The sequence below is a fragment of the Filicampus tigris genome, chromosome 3 (assembly GCF_054856515.1).
Source record: "Filicampus tigris isolate MCC_2025a chromosome 3, RoL_Ftig_1.0, whole genome shotgun sequence".
In the NCBI taxonomy this organism is placed as follows: Eukaryota; Metazoa; Chordata; class Actinopteri; order Syngnathiformes; family Syngnathidae; genus Filicampus; species Filicampus tigris.
The window spans coordinates 25,489,378-25,505,596 of NC_141219.1; the positions used below are offsets into that span (position 1 = coordinate 25,489,378).

Here is a 16,219-nt window from a genome sequence, read left to right on the forward strand (position 1 = left end):
TGTGGCTCAGGAAGTAAAAGAATAGGAAGCTTTTGGACAGATTTGACCTTCTTCCGCATTAGACAGAAAAGGCTCCACGGCCGTGTCTCGAGCAGTTGCTAAATAGTTCAACGGCAGTTTTCTGGTGGTTACTGTTTGTTTAATATAGCGAGTATTAAAGATAAAAGGAGACGGGTGAGAACTTTTCAAGATTATCGACAATTTCAAGTTGCCCCACCCCCTCATAAAATAATAACATGGTCTGTATGTCATTTAAAAAAAAGACCTCTTTATTCTGATCCTATGCTCATTTTCCTTCCCCATCATTCCTAAACCCCCCCAACCGTCTCTCCTCTACAGAGGGGGATGTCACAAAGGGGTTTAAATTCAGATTGACGTGTCATGCCTTTACCACAATAGAAAACCATTTTACGAAACAATTTCCTGTTTAATTTGGGGCACATTCCTTCCGCCCTCAACAATGCCGTCCTGTGCGGCCTCACATAATAAATATGCCAGAAACCACCACTGTCTTCCTTCCATTTATATCCACCAATACTTAAAAAGTGATTTATCTCCTCTCTGTGTTCTAGGTAAAGACAATTCAAATCTGACGGATTCTGACTTGACTCCACTCTCCGATCATCCAACAATGGACGCCAGCTACCTGGCTGTGAAGGATCAGGGTGTCAACGCGACATCTGATAGGCCGTCAGGCGCTGATTTAGCCAACCCCCATGACAAGGGTGATAGCAGTGAGAGCAACAAGGGCAAGAAGAGGCGCAATCGCACCACCTTCACCAGCTACCAGCTGGAGGAGCTGGAAAAGGTCTTTCAGAAGACGCACTATCCAGATGTTTACGCCCGTGAGCAGCTGGCACTACGGACGGACCTGACTGAAGCACGTGTGCAGGTAATAATGACTATATATATATATATATATGCTTTACAAAGGTGATAACACTAACAAAGAAGCATATCATTTATGTGTCAAACTATTTGCATTTACCTTCGTTACTGTACATAGTCATGACAATAATGCCAAACAACAATCTTAATAGCCATCTCTTCCCATTTATCCTTTCCTTTTTTTGTTTTTTACCAAGCTACCATTAATTTTATAGGCACAAATTAAGTATTTTAATAAAAAAAAATAAAAAAAGGTTGCTCTGCCAGACCCTACTTCCACAGGAGGCCACATTATAATTCCTTCTATTCAAATGTTGGCTTTAAATGAAAAGAAGTCAACAAACAAATAAGGAAAAAAAAAAACAATACAAATATTGATATTATAGCACTGTGTGCTATACTGTTGGGGAGGTAATCCTTGTTGCTGCATTTTACAGTAATTATAGACATGATGACTGCCAAATCCTGTAGATTTGTAGATACTGTAGAGTTGGTTCAATGTGAAACATTGGTCGGATTCATTAGCTTCTATATAGCTGGTATGGAATCAACTCCCACTCAGTGGCCCAATCACAATCACTCTGTGAGTACTTGACAGTCATTCCAGGGTGAGTGCGCTTTTCATCAATTGGTATAGGCTTCAAATTTCCTGTGACCTTGAACGGGATATGCTGGTGAATGGATGGATGAATGTTTAGGAAGTTTGACCCTGATCTGCTTTGCTCACGTTGAAGTGTTGACGTTGTAACGGCTGGATCGAGCTAGCTGTATCAGCTGCTGAAATGGCTTGGGATCATACTGGAATAATGTGTAATGAGTAATGTGCATCATCATCTCCATCAAAGTCATGTTTTTGTATGACATCATTTGTATTGGGCAGCACGTTAGTCCAGTGGATAATCAAAGTTTGAGGTTCGGGGTTCAAAATTGTCATGGCCTGTGTAGACATTGCGTCTTCTTGCGTTTTGTGTTTTCACCCTGGTTCCTGAACTTTTAAGTTAGGTTCATTCAAGAATCTAAACTCGGGCCAGCGTCAACAAACTGAGTGGCTCCTTGATGAATTAAAATACCATTTTTGGGGGGGGTTAATTAAACATGATTCCTCCTTCACTCCAGTGGATCCCCGAATACTCACAGCTCAACACCAGTGAAGGCTATTCCCGGTGAATAGCGGGGTTCCACTGTATAATTTTAATTTGTAATATCATCATTCACCACTAGATGGCAGACAGAGCTTAGTTGCGCTTGCACCAGGTCTTATACTGACCTATACTACAGCATGATTAGGCCTAATCACTTTTTGCAGATTTGGAATGACAAGCAGGACAAATATAGTACCTCAATAATATTAACAAATGCACAAAATGAGTTCCTGCGCTTAATGTCAGTTTGCTGTTCATCGGTTTTGTGCCGTCCTTGAATGATCATTTTTATGCAAGAGAGCCTTGCACTCGAAAAAAATAATCACAGTGATGTATGTGATTATCATCTTGTTTGCTTCAAGTCGTTTGTTGTTGAATTTTGGATCTTTTATAAATGCATTGAGAAATGTGAGCGGTAACCAGTCCAATGTGTATTTCTCACTCTAAATCATTTGCAGTAGGATGGATGTTTTGTATGCGTCCCATTCCGGTGCTGTTGACCAATCAAAATTTGAAGGTATGCTATCCCACACCGTAACATTGTACTTCAAGCATTAAGACTTTCATTTGTCATGTACAGACTTAATGACAACAACACATGATGATATGTTCTGAACCAGCGCTAACACTGTGCATTACAAATGTAAATATCGTTTTATAAGCTAACCCAAAATAAATCATTTACTTTTGGCTTCCTCCATCAGGAGTTTCAACAGAAAGTCCTGTTTCGAACCCTTCCTGACACACCCCAGGAATTCACCAGGAATGTATAGTATGTAGACAGATATAGGTTGGGAGGAAGGTTGCAAATACGGTTGGGAAAATGGCCAAAAAGTGCTAAAGATCTTAGACCTTAACATTCTGAAAATAGAAATGTGACACATGTGCATACGCTGATTTTGGGTGGGATCAGGCTTCGCAAGAACATCAACTCGTGGGTCCTTCAACATCTGCAGTCCTGCGCAGATAACGTCACTCACAGAAAAACGCGAGACATTTATCTGGTAATGTGGGAGTGGGGGAGGCCAAGGGGCCCTGGGGACTGACGGTTTGGTTCGCCTGGGCCTCACATGTTGTGTTCTTTAGCGAACACACTTTCATCATCAGCATATGAGATGAGCTCAACTGCGCTGTGTTTTGATGGTGGTCGGCGGCACGTTCGTAAACATCCTTTCCTTGAACGGCAGGTTTGCCTCCCACCCCCCACAAACCTTGGGACTGAAACATCCAGTCACCATTTGGACCACTTTGCATACAATCTGGTGGTGATGTGGTAATGCATTCCAGCACATCTCTCTGTTCTATTGCACTTCTCCTATGGAGTGTATGTGCACATCTGTGCGTGTGGGGGTGTGTGTGCGTGTGTGTGCTGCAGACAACCTAAGCCTTTGGATTCTCTTTGTTTTTCTTTCATTAACATCCTGTTCAGACAAGAATGTGTCCCCGCTGTGGTCTCCTGGGTAGAGGTGTGAAACAAAAGCCTGGAGCAAAGTACCTATTGATATTTCACCGCATGTCTGACTTGTGCGAAGACAATGCTTTGCTCTAGCTAATGGAAAAAAAACACAAAAAAAACCACATATTTGATTTGGGCTACACTTTGGCCGCGTGCCCGTGGCATGAGATAAGAGTAAGATCACGACCGATCTTGGAGGAGACGAGCAGCAAGAGTGAAACACAGGAAATGTGTGCAGCCGCAGGGTTGTAACTCAGCCCCGAGGCTGCGAAGGTCGCGCCGAGGCTCACACAATCACAGAGTCGAGCGCCTCAGATGGCTCCAGCTTTTACAGCCTTCGAATCTCCCAGCGGCCCTCTTAAACACTCACGGTAAAAAGATAAAAGGGCCGAGGAGCCTCGTCGGCCGCTCTGTGCTCCATTCAGGACATTCGCACGCAAAAAAGACCCGCCGCTCATGAATGGAGAGTCTCAAGTGGGAACCTTTATGGTACTGGTTTGAACACGAAAGCTTAAAAACAAATTGCTAACCCTCTGACAAAAAAAAAAAGAGTTAAATACATCTCGAAGGAGGCGGACCTGTAATCTTGAAAATAAAGTACTTTTGGTGAAAGAAGTACGATCTAGTTTGAAGTTGTTTGCTTTTTCTGTCTCCGGCTTTGAAAGGGCGAAAGTGAGTTCAGATTGGAGTCATATGCAGTGCCGATACATGGAAGGGCCTTGGATCAAAGGTCAAAGGTCAGGGGTTCCAACAACATCGCGCCGCTCAGATTCTCCATCCTGTCAGATTGGGGAGCTCAGAGAGCAGTAAAAAAAAAAAAAAAGTCATGTCCTTCATTGTATAAAATAGAATAGAGATTATTTTTGTCTCATATGACACTCGATTTTATTGTATTTTTGGGGAGCATTTTGGCAGTCCAAACAGAAATGTTAAAATCCAAATGTTTCACAACATTCCGACATGCATGTTTACCACTACTGCCTCACAGTCCTGACGTTCTGTGTTCAAATCTCCACAAGGTATACTGTATGAAGTTTGTGTGTTATCCCTTAATTAGCAAAGCAAATTCGCTTTATTTCTATCGCACATTTCGCAAGGCAACTCAATGTGCTTCACACAAGAAAGGACACAACACCCACGCGCATTTACAAACGCAACAGATTAGTTAACAACGTTCAGAAGCAAAGCAGAGAAAACAAAAATAGCTTACCAAAATTACAAAAAGAATGTACATTGATAACCTTTCAACACATTAACAGAAAGCATTTAAAACATTTTAAAGTAAGAAATAAAAGTAGGTTTCTAAAATTACCAAAAGAAAAAAAAAGACTCAAAAATGCTTAGAAGACCGTACGTAAACAAAGGTAGGGGGGAAAAAAAAGCGACGTTTTTAAACTTTAAAAGCATTGACACTCAGGGCTGACCTGACTTCTCTTGACACATTATATTACATTTACGTGCAGCATAACAGCTGAATGCAGCTTCACCATGTTTACTTTTCAATTTTGGGCTCCGCTGATTGACCCAAGTCTGCAGCTCTCAAAGTCAGGGTCGTGGCGGCCGTCGTGAATTTCAGGAGATTCCCGAACGGCCAGTCCATTCCCGGCCGAAATTGCCGCGCGTGAATGCCAGTCCACCCCCGCTAATCCCCATAGATGAATATCTCTCCGACAGTGTCCATGAAAAGTTGTTAACGTTGTTGCTGTTGTTGTTTCATCCACCTATGGTTGTGCTTAGTGAGTGCATACGGTAAGATTTGGGAGTAGAACCGCGCAAAGGTACATTTAATGAACCACAACACTGGTCCAAAGTGTTTCCGTCATATTAACGGCGCTTTGAAGGTGTTGGAAAACTGAAGCCAGGCTCAGCCTCAGATTTCTTTTCAGCTGACATGAGTGACAGCGGAGGCGGGTTATCAATCCTCCAAGCTGCTCTCACACTTCAAAGTGTTCCCGGGCCCGTACAGCTCTCCTGCTGGGACCTGTTTGGCATTTCTCTGCTCGCTCGCTCTCTCGGGCTGCAACATAAATAAAGCCTCATTGAAAGTCCAGCAGCTACTTAAGCTGTCAAGGTCTTTACCAATTACTGTCACGACACAGTGTGTGCAACATGCAAATCCATTCTCTCTTCATAATAACCAACAGCTTGAACTGGGAGAATTGAGCAGATTGGGACGCTCCATGCGGGACATGAATCATCTTGCATTAGGGAAAAGGTCTAAAGTGCTCCTGAAACGGTTAAAGACTGCAGTCTTGTTACATTTGAAGGCTGAGTAAGAAAGCGCAGAGGAAGACATCTGCTGCGCTTCTGTAATTTATGCAGCGACGGTATCTGAACGCCAGGAAGCTTTAGGCTACAGGAAATTAAAAGGGAAAATGCAAACAAAGCACTGTCGCCGTCCCATCTCAGGTTTCAATTTTCCCATTATTGCCTCCTAATCTTAGCGCAGCGTACATGGAAAGAGCTGATCGGTGAAACACAAGAAGCTCACATGGGGCCAGACACTTTGTGCGCTAATCAATCCGGCGGCGGACCGGTGTCACGCCTTCAGCCAGCGTGATGTCACTCAACACACTGATGCTTTCATTACACGGCAGCTTTAAGTCCAAACGTCAAATATGATTACAGGAAACATGAGGCACTCGGCGCTTGTCACATTGCAAATAAGCAAAGGTGAACTGCCAGAGAGCTCTTTACATTCTGTTGCATAAGTGAAGGTTGTTAAGAAAACCCGCATACCCATTTTGCCAGCCCTTTTTTTTTTTTTTTTTTGCATTATTATTTTTTTATTTAAATATTTTCATTAAGCAAGTGCTTGTCTGGCGCAACTGCCTGGGTCCAAGCTTTCAGTCAAAAGATACATTATGATTCGTAAAGGCTCCATAGTACACTAAAATGCCAACATCTTGTATTTAGGCTTACCTGAAGAGATGAAATTTATTCATACAGTAATTTTTAAAGCAGTACCACCCCTCCATTTTCAATACCACTTGTCCTCATTAAGGTCGCTGGGGGAGCTGCAGCTTATCCCAGCTGACTTGGGGCGAGAGGCAGGATACACCCCGGTCAGGTCGCCTGCCAGTCACACGCATGCTCATAATTTTGAGTCTTCAAAGAACCTAAGATGTATGTTCGTTTTTTTTTGTTTTTTTTAGCACCATTCTTTCCCCATTTTAGATTAGTCAAGTCATGGTCCCTTGCCCTGTAAAGTGAAGCACCTTCAGAAAGCATTTTATCTGGACAGGGAATGTTCTGAATGAAGATCTCTCAAATGAACATGCGTCCTCTGTTTAGGTGTGGTTCCAGAACCGGCGGGCCAAATGGAGAAAGAGGGAGCGTTTTGGTCAGATGCAGCAGGTTCGAACACACTTCTCCACAGCTTACGAGCTGCCGCTGCTGACGCGTCCCGAAAGTTACGCACAGGTAGTGCAACATTTGATGTGTGTACATTTATGTTCAGGAAAATGGAAGTATTAAAAAAGGAGTACCGTACAGTGAATCCCCAAATCCTTTCACAAGTGGTCCTGAAGTTACGACGGTCTTGATTGAGGTTGCGGTGTGCGGAGAAAGAATACGGGTGATACTTTATTACCGCCATTGTTATGTTTTTTTTTTTTCCACTGAACAGTTCATACATTTAAACAGTGTTGTTTTTGTAACCTGCACTGTTCACTTACTATTACTCACTATTTACTTAAAATGTTTATTGTTGATAAACAAGATACAATCAGAGGAACGTGGCATACAGCAATCTTCCACCCAAAGCACACCACAAATCCAAAACAAAACCACGATGCACCCTTCAAATTTGTCATCCAAATAGTGTCAATTTATATTCTATTCATTGTACAACACAGGTAAAATCCCAAAAGTGAAAGGACTGCCATACAATTAAAAGAAAAGTCATTTGCTTCTGTTAAGAAAATGACAAACACAAAAATAAGTCGTAGTGACATCAGTACTTTTCCAGCAGTGGCCATATTCCAGCATAGCCAATATTTTTTTCCAGTCTAATACAAATATCTTTTGTAACTATGACTTTACTACGAAGCTAGCGTAGGTTAGTCATAGACTACAGCGCATCCCAACGTAGGAACAGAATCCCCGTACATCAGATACACATGCATCGAGAATGCCACACATTATATTTCGAATCAAAACATGAAAAATATTGTGACGTTCAAAAAAATAGAATAGCAGTGTCTACATTTTCCTTTACAAACTCAAACATTTACTGTAAAAATATGACTTTCCTGTGAATCGCTAAGCTAATAGTTGCATGGCAACTGATTTACATCTGTGTTCAGCAGTGGTGGGTCATGCATTTGGTAACTGGGCCTTCAGTGGCGTTAACCTGACTTCATCCACCGCTTCATACAATCAGCATCCCGTCGCCAGTATGGAAACCATCAATACAATGCAGAAACATAACATAACAGCATACAAAAGTGCTACATACGTCATCTGGAGCAATTAAGAATCAATATTTATCTACTGACATAACACAAATATTGAAATTGTAAATAAAGGACATGTTCACCAGAGATGCTGAGTATTAAAAATATTGTATTATTGTGTGCTGATTGCTATATAGACATGATTTCCTATTCAAATTTGGCTACAACAGTTGTGCTTTGACCAACCAATCAGAGAATGGAAAACTGCTGATGTCATATTGGGCCAGCTGGCCTTGGGAGGGAACATTTTAATCTGATTGAACAAAACAAAACAAAACAAAACCAAAAACACTTCCATTGCTAATATACTCATTTTAAGTTACATAGGCTAGCATGACTGATTCTGAAGGTCCTGGGCAGATTAGACTGAAATGTGATTGGACAAAAAAAAAAAAAAAAGTCCACATATACGACAGAAACAGTGAAGTCAAGAGAATTGCTCCAAAATGAAGAGAATAGACTTTAGGGAATGAATCAATCCAATTCCACAAATATTAGAATTCAGGTTGTAAATCGTCACCCTCTTAAAATAATCGCTTACGTCATTTTTTCAGTTTTTTTCAGAAAAGATGAAAAACGGAACCATATTCTGATGGTCTTATATGTATTAAATTTTAAGAATTTCATTTCAGGCGTAAAAGTGAATGATCTGTTTAGTTAAGGATGCAACCGATTTTACCAGAGGTGACCAGTATCCTGAGGAGAGGTTTAAGGCCAAAAAATAAAGTGGCCATTATTTTAAGAGGCTGACGAAATGTAACTTGGGCTTTTGCAGCCACTGCGACATCTCCGTTGTTGATTTCCCGCCCTTTTGTTTCAGATCCAGAACCCATCCTGGATTAGCGGCAGCAGTGCGGCATCACCTGTGCCAGGCTGCGTGGTGCCCTGCGACACGGTGACCCCCTGCATGACCCCTCACCCCCACTCGGCCAGCGGGGTGTCCGAGTTCCTGGGTGTTCCCAGCCCCGGCGGTCACATGGGCCAAGCTCACATGGGCAGCCTGTTTGGAGGATCTCCCGGCATGGCCACGGGGCTCAACGCGTACGATCTCAACATGGACCCTGACCGCAAGTCCTCCAGCATCGCCTCTCTGCGCATGAAGGCCAAAGAGCACAGTGCGGCTATATCTTGGGCCTCATGATGCCAAAGGGGACCGCCTTGATCTCCCCTCCGATGTCCGAGTCAAGCCGAAGTGGGCTGAAGGCGCGCAAATGAAAATCTACGAGCACCGGTGACTACTTTCGTGAAGGCTGCAGACAAATGCAAATGACGAAGAAATGCAGAAAGACTTGAGTGGACGAGTGAATTTTGTGGAGGAGGAGATGACTCTGTCTTCTTAAAGTGCAGTATTGGTGATGCTTTTTTGATTTCAAACTAATTCATGCACTTATTTGCTCAAATACAGGAAGGTTTTGTTTGTACGGTGCGTTCTATGAGTTCAGGTGCTCTTTTATTCTTACGTTACTATTTAAGATTTTGGGGTTATTATTTTTTGGGGTGCTGGATTTGCTTTAAAATCAAACATCTATACAGGCTAAATTTCAAATGAAATTTAGAGCAGTGGCTCCAAAGAGCTCCCCTCAGCATGGATTTAAACATTTTGAAACAATCAGTGTGGATTTCAGAGATTATCATCTGTAAAACCATCCTGCTACAGGAACAACTTTGTTGTGTTGGTGGGGCCTCCGTCCAAACAGTGCTAGCTCTGTTTCAATGTGGCAGTGCAGGATATGACTGCCCCTGTAAGTTTTTTTTTTTTTTTTTTTTTTTTTACATTTTCACATCAGCACTCAGGAAAGAAGTGCCTACTTGTCATACAGACTGACACCAATGATACATTAACGCCAAGCATCTTTAAGAAGTCCCTGGTTGGAGCTTGCAAAACAGAAACAAGTTATTTTCTTTTTCACACGCAATTGAAGTTTTGCAGTTGAAACTAAAGAGTTATAATGCAGTCATGGCCTTAAATGTTCCTTTCTTCTATGTTTGAATTGAAGGATGTGATCGGACTGAGCTTTGTTCCTCTCCCCTGAAGAATCAGGTTCTTCCGCAGCAAACAATATTTATAAGCGTGCCTTTAAGGAGCTGAACCTTTCAGTTCAGTTCAGAGCAGCCCTCTTCCATGCTTGCCTCTCTGCTCCTTGTTTACCTCCATCCAACATGGATGCCTCGTGTCCACTGTGGGAAGTCTTATTATTCCCCCAGATGCCTGAGGACAGAAATAGCAGACGACGTTTGCGCCGCTAAATCACTTACACCATGTCAGGTACGTTCCTTTGTTCGCAATGTTTGCATGGTACCGGAGCGTGAAGCCGATATGATGTCGAAGAGCTTTGGGCACAGTGACCGTTGAAAATCCCCTAAATAGGAACCACATTCACGGTCCTTCTCAGCAGGTGAAAGAATTGTAGTGCCGGCTATAATCTGTCAGCAGAGCACGTCACACTGGACTTGTCCAAATTACATCCAGTTTTACTCCTTGGTCCAAATCTAAATCATATGCAGGACATAATCTGGACTGGATAGTCCATATATCAAAAGTGAGAGGATTGGCTTGGATATGTGGACATGGGGGCCCCTTCATTTGCTGAGGGCTTGGGTGGAGGGTTTCTGCTGTGTTCCGGTGTTCTGGGAAAAGGACAGTGCACACAGCTGTGCTCAGGGGCTAAATGCAAAACAAACATGCCTCACACATGCTTCCCCCTCAGCTGTCATGTCTCTGCTTTCAAAGATCCCCCCCCCCCCCTCCCACCCCCTCTCCCCTCACGCCGATGCTCTTCACTTGGCCCTCTGCGCAACAAGTCCAGCGCTCCAAATCTGCAGCCCCATCGCAGAGTTTCCCTGGCTCAGGGTCGAGGCGCAGCCAACCCCAGGAAGGATTTTTAATTAACACTGAGCCCGGGGAGCCGGCGGGATCGTGTGTCAGGACAGACACACCCGACTGTCTTTGGGCCGCACGGCGTCCACGGACAGAGACTATGCAGACGTCAAGTTAACATCCTCATGTTTACAATCATCCTGTTCATGTTGGATCAACACGTCTACATGTCTATATCCTCCAAAGGGAACATAGAACATGAGTTGATGGGCGATGCCGTGCCCTCACTTGGTCTCCTTTTCGAATACTACTGAAGTCATGCAATCAGTACAGGAGTATTTGTATTATGTGTTTTAATGTGTGCATGTAAATGTTACCGGAGTCTTGGAGACGATCCCGTCTTTTTTGCTTATCGAGTATTTGTGTTCGTTGCCCTTCTATACTATTACGTAATGGTTGTAGCTTTAAGCTATTGTTGAAAGCAAGACGTGTGTGACGATTTTGTGTGATTAAAGTACAATAAGTTATTGTACCTTGTTTTTATTATCTGTTCTGCAAACGACGAAACACGAAATACACTACACGCTAACTTGTCCAATATGAAACAGCAAAACACACAACGCTGTAAAACAAGTTAAGAATAATTCATCCTCAAGATTTCTCTTCACTTTTTTTCCCCCCAGTGTTGAGGAAGTTCCCAGGTCTTGACAGTTATTAGAAACTGCTGGTCCATAAACTATGAATTTGCATTGTATACCTAAACCCCAGATATTGTCTCCTCCCATTTCGGTACCTTTGAAGGGACCCGAGTCATGAAATGACATTGCACAGCCGGCAAGAGTGTGACACCAAATGAAGATGACAAAAATATGAACTGCAGTCTTTTGAACTGCTGACATTGAACACTGTGGATTAGGCAGCCTATATTAACAACAGGTGACAAAATGGGGGAGGCGAGGGCGGGGGACAATGTCATGGAGGCTGATTTGGACTTTCACAGATTCCAAGTAAAGGCGGATATCAAAATATAAATAAAACTTATGTCACCTTTCAACAATCAAAATTGTTTACGCGACGAAGGAAAAGGGCAAGATGACAACTAAAGCAGACTTGTTCATGGAGTTTTCAATTTATTTTATATTACAAAGTTAGGAATACACACTATCTGTCATAAAATGTCAATCAACTACAATGACCTCACGGACATCAAAATAAAACAAAAGGCATTGCAAGGCAACGGTAACACCTAAAATTCTTGAACATCTAATGAATAAATGATAGAAAAGACATCCAGACACAAAAATAACTGGATAAATAACATTGCACCAACAACTGTATACGACGATTCAGAACATGTCAGTATGATGTTCCCTTGCAACTTGGCGGTTTGCAATTTCACTCTATTGCAGGTTTTCATTTGTGACCCCAACTTCTTGTATTGCAGTTTTACTTTGCCATTTTGCTGGGTTTCTTGCTATTTTTTTCCTTCTAAGTTGGACCCAACAAATACCTTTTTTTAAAGGGAAAATTTGTTTTACTGAGACCAAAGCAGACCATGAATATTAGGGGGTACGTTCGCAAATTCACTGACACCGTGCACTATGAGAGTGTGTGTTCGGAGAGGCAAAGCGTTCTCACTTCTCATTAATTTCTGAACGCAGCCTTTGTTAGAAAGCAATCAAGCTCATGCTTGAAACATTTCCAGCTGGACTGCTTGACGCACTGTCCCCCCAGTTGGAGCACATAGAGGCGCATATTTCCAAAGGTGCCCTAGAGCTCGTCGCCACCCCAAAATCCTCAGAACACTGTTCAAATGCTCCGTTCAGTCATCGAGAAGGGCCCTGAAATTGCGAGCAGTGAGCGCTCTGCACCTCACATTCATTTATTAAAGCAGCCAATAATCAGCAGCTTTGTATTTATTCTCCAATTTCCAAGCAACTCGCGTTTAGAAGGGTGGGAACTGTGTGTGTGTGTGTGTTTGTAATGCCTTAATTGAGTCATTCATATGTGCATTTCGCCTATTGCGGGTAATTTTTGAAACATAACCCAGCGCAATAAATTAGGGACCACTGTACATTGTTCTGTAAGATGTGTCAAACGCAAGCAATTTGACATCACATGCATGGACAACAATCTGGTAACTCGACAACTTTGTGACCAACAGAAAATCTAAATATTAGATTTTTGAGAGCAGCTTTGCCAAATCAGGGAACTACTTCTTGTCGTGTTTGTATGAAGCTCACAGAAGCATTAGCTAGACAGTCGGATGGGCAAGAATGAGTTTTTTTCCATCCCAACCCCCAGTACAGTTCACCAAATTGTTTGAACCTGGTAAATATGGAATACAGTAATAAATTAGCACTACTAATCATTCCTGGAGCAAAATTGAGATGCATAAATATACACATGCATTGTTCCCATAATAGCTGGAGATCAGAGAGGATCCCAGATCAGTCATGATTAACATCAGGTGTAAGAAAGCATTTAAATTAAACGTAAAAGTGGTGATGGGAACAAAAAAAACCACAGCACAAGTGAAGACACGATGTCACACGAGTCAAGTGTGTCTCTTCTGAAGCTGCGATGGGATCCAAACACGGACGGCTTGCTGGTCAGAGGCTGCCAATGTTGGGGAAGCTCTTGAGTTTCTCTGGGAAGTCGTCTTTGTAGAGAACTGGGTCGGCCCGGTGCTCCACCACCTTCAGGGGCATGGTGCCGAAAACTGATGCAAACTTGTTGATACACTCCGATCTAGTGAGGAACACACACACACACACACACACAAATGGGTTCAAGTGTACCGGAAAGTATACAATGGGTGAAAAAAAATGGTATGTATGTTTTTTCAAAGATGAACTTGTTGAATGGATTTGGATGAGAATTGTTGTGAAGCTTCGGTACGATGGTATGCCAAATTGAAAATGACATCACAGTTGCTCAGGGCTCATGGCTCAGCTTCAGAAAACAGGTGAGCTGTGATTGGTTGTTACCTGAGCCCTGAGCAACTGTGATGTCATTTTCAGACGAGAGAAGTGACAAAATGGCCGACCCCTGAGATGGCTAAAACATTTGCTGCTTGGTAACTCATATTCCACAAACATTGATCAGAATGCTTTGCTTCAACTAGTGGGCCTGCATAGAACATATTCTTGAAAAAAAAAATGTTTGGGTTGACTTCCACTTAAAGGGATGTTTGGGCCGGAATGGCCATGTTTTCACTAAGAAGTTTATTTTATGTATTTTTTGAACAGGAAAATGGAAAGAGTTATCATTTTCTATTTTGGAGACATTTTGGAGAAATTAGGAAATAAGTGACCCCATGAATAACGCCTCTTGTTAATGAGGAGAATGGCCACGCCCCCTACCGTTTTATACGGTGATCAATTGGCACCAAAATTGATGTGGATATCCCTACTAATGACCACTTCAACATATCAAAAGGATTAACTTCTGCGTGGCTGATTTATATGAGAATTATATGGAATTTGGAAGTGAGCAGAGCTACACAGATTTATGCTGGGACGAGCGCACACTGCTTCTTTGTTTGAAAAAAACCCCCAAAACAACAAAAACTGTGAATGGGTGCATTTTTCTGCAAGTAATGGAGAATGAGTTACAAAACCGCACGCAAATAAGTGAACTAGCTACAGTAATGCAGATCTGCAAATTTGCAGGGGTTCATTGTACTCTGAGTTTTATCTATATAAAAACATGCATCAAGGTCTAAAATGTTGGCGTGTCCTGACCAAAATGAATAATCACAGGTCGACAATTAAATAAACATACAATTCAGAGTTGGCTAATTGCATTACCTCTCCACCATGTGTGTCTGATCCAGGGACAGCCCATCGATGGCGGTACACTCAGGACACTTGAACTTCTTCCTGGGGGTCACCTACACAAAACAAAAAAAAAAACACACACCTCCAAATGTGAGTTGAGTTTCAAGGGAGAACGTTGCCTATGCAGAGTGATGATGTACGAGTCGACTCGGCCCCGTCCAACACTCGGCCAGTGGATGTGTGGATGTGTGTGTGTTTGAAGGAGAGAAGACAGCCAAGCGAAAGACTTTCTGAAAGGACCTGTGTGAGATATGGTGCGACAAGGTGAATGCGTAGGGGTGTGTGCAGATTGTGATTTGGTGGCAGAGTGAGTGTTCCGTAAGCTTCGCTGGGGAGTCTCTCGCCCCCGCACCGCCCCTGATAAGGGAGGTTAAGGCAGGACTTGAGCTTGGGCACCTGGATGAGGGCGGCCATGCAGTGAAGTGTCAGGGTGACAACTGATCGAACACAGAAATGTTGGTCCGCTCTGTCTGTCTTCACCCCCCCCCCCCCCCCCCCCCAAAGCAGCCGATGAAATGAATGTACCTTTATGGGGGCTTTGCCAGTAATGTTGGCCACTAGAAAGTTCATGGCAATATCTTCACAGTTCATGTGAGCGTCGACCCAATTCTTGATGTCTCCTGGCATCTTGTACGTGTACAAGTAGTTGAAGTACTGCAACAATAAGAGTCACATGATAACGCTGATTAAGAAGAAGAAAGCAGTCACTGGATGACCCAAGAGTACGTCGTAGAATTGGCTTCCAAACTCAGCGAGTGCGTAAGCTGACAGGAGGCGTGATAACCTTGCCCAGCCTGCAACGCTCTGCTCGTCCATCAACGTAATCTTGCTGTCCAACCTTAATAGTCCACACACAGCGGTCTACAGGAAACTGCCTCCCCACTTAAACCAAATGTCATTTGATCCCTATTTATAATAAAAAAACATCCTTCCCAAAACAAGTTCTGACATCTGCATCATCATCATCCTCTTTATTATCATTTTTATCATGTGACGCTAAAACGAATGCTTGACCTGGTCGGTAGGAAGCCTTTGTCAAAGTGGAAACGACTCAGTCACCTTATGGTAAAAAGCAGCGCCCGTTAGAACCATGGAGACCTCGTTGGTCCACTCCGATTCGTACTTCCACTTTCCCATTTCATGGTCCCACAGGTGCAGTCGGCCTGGGTAACCCACAAGCCTGTCAGGGAACTCCCTCCATACCTGTAGAAGGTGTCAGGATAGAAGCTCAAATCAACCATAGATAGAGGGACTATTCAGTCAAGTATGACAGATCTCAAAATCAAATCAACAAATAATAATAATAATAATAATAACACTGTTGCCACTATGACTGACGCTTTCTTTGAATACTTCAGTATGGTTAGCATTTCCACAGTCAAAAGCAATGAGTGGTAACCCAATTTTATGACATTATATAAAGTATGGGGCAATAAAACAAGCGTGGAGACACACAGTAGCCTGTTGATTGGACCAATAGAACTAAAACACAAGAGTACTTCAAGTTCTATGACACAAGCAGACTTTGTCGCATTCGTATTAGAAAGTCTCAAGCTTACCGTAATTTTGAGTATAAACCGCATTTAATAACATAATGGACTAAGCAGGCAAAGTTT

General features: G+C 42.7%; 2 protein-coding genes across 2 annotated transcripts in view; one reads left to right on the top strand and one right to left on the bottom strand.

Annotated features, from left to right (window-relative positions):
- LOC147150404 (homeobox protein aristaless-like 4) overlaps positions 1 to 10,641 on the top strand; it is a 28,605-nt gene extending 17,964 nt beyond the window's left edge. Inside the window, exons 4-6 of the mRNA XM_086025848.1 lie at positions 573 to 892; positions 6,781 to 6,909; positions 8,764 to 10,641. Coding sequence (XP_085881974.1) covers positions 573 to 892; positions 6,781 to 6,909; positions 8,764 to 9,084 — 770 coding nt within the window. The 3' untranslated portion in view covers positions 9,085 to 10,641. The remainder of the gene's footprint in view (positions 1 to 572; positions 893 to 6,780; positions 6,910 to 8,763) is intronic.
- A 1,225-nt stretch (positions 10,642 to 11,866) lies between these two features.
- Positions 11,867 to 16,219, bottom strand: part of ext2 (exostosin glycosyltransferase 2) — a 28,965-nt gene continuing 24,612 nt past the window's right edge. Inside the window, exons 12-15 of the mRNA XM_086026443.1 lie at positions 15,663 to 15,806; positions 15,129 to 15,257; positions 14,574 to 14,656; positions 11,867 to 13,512 (exon numbers count right to left, since the gene is read on the bottom strand). Coding sequence (XP_085882569.1) covers positions 13,374 to 13,512; positions 14,574 to 14,656; positions 15,129 to 15,257; positions 15,663 to 15,806 — 495 coding nt within the window. The 3' untranslated portion in view covers positions 11,867 to 13,373. The remainder of the gene's footprint in view (positions 13,513 to 14,573; positions 14,657 to 15,128; positions 15,258 to 15,662; positions 15,807 to 16,219) is intronic.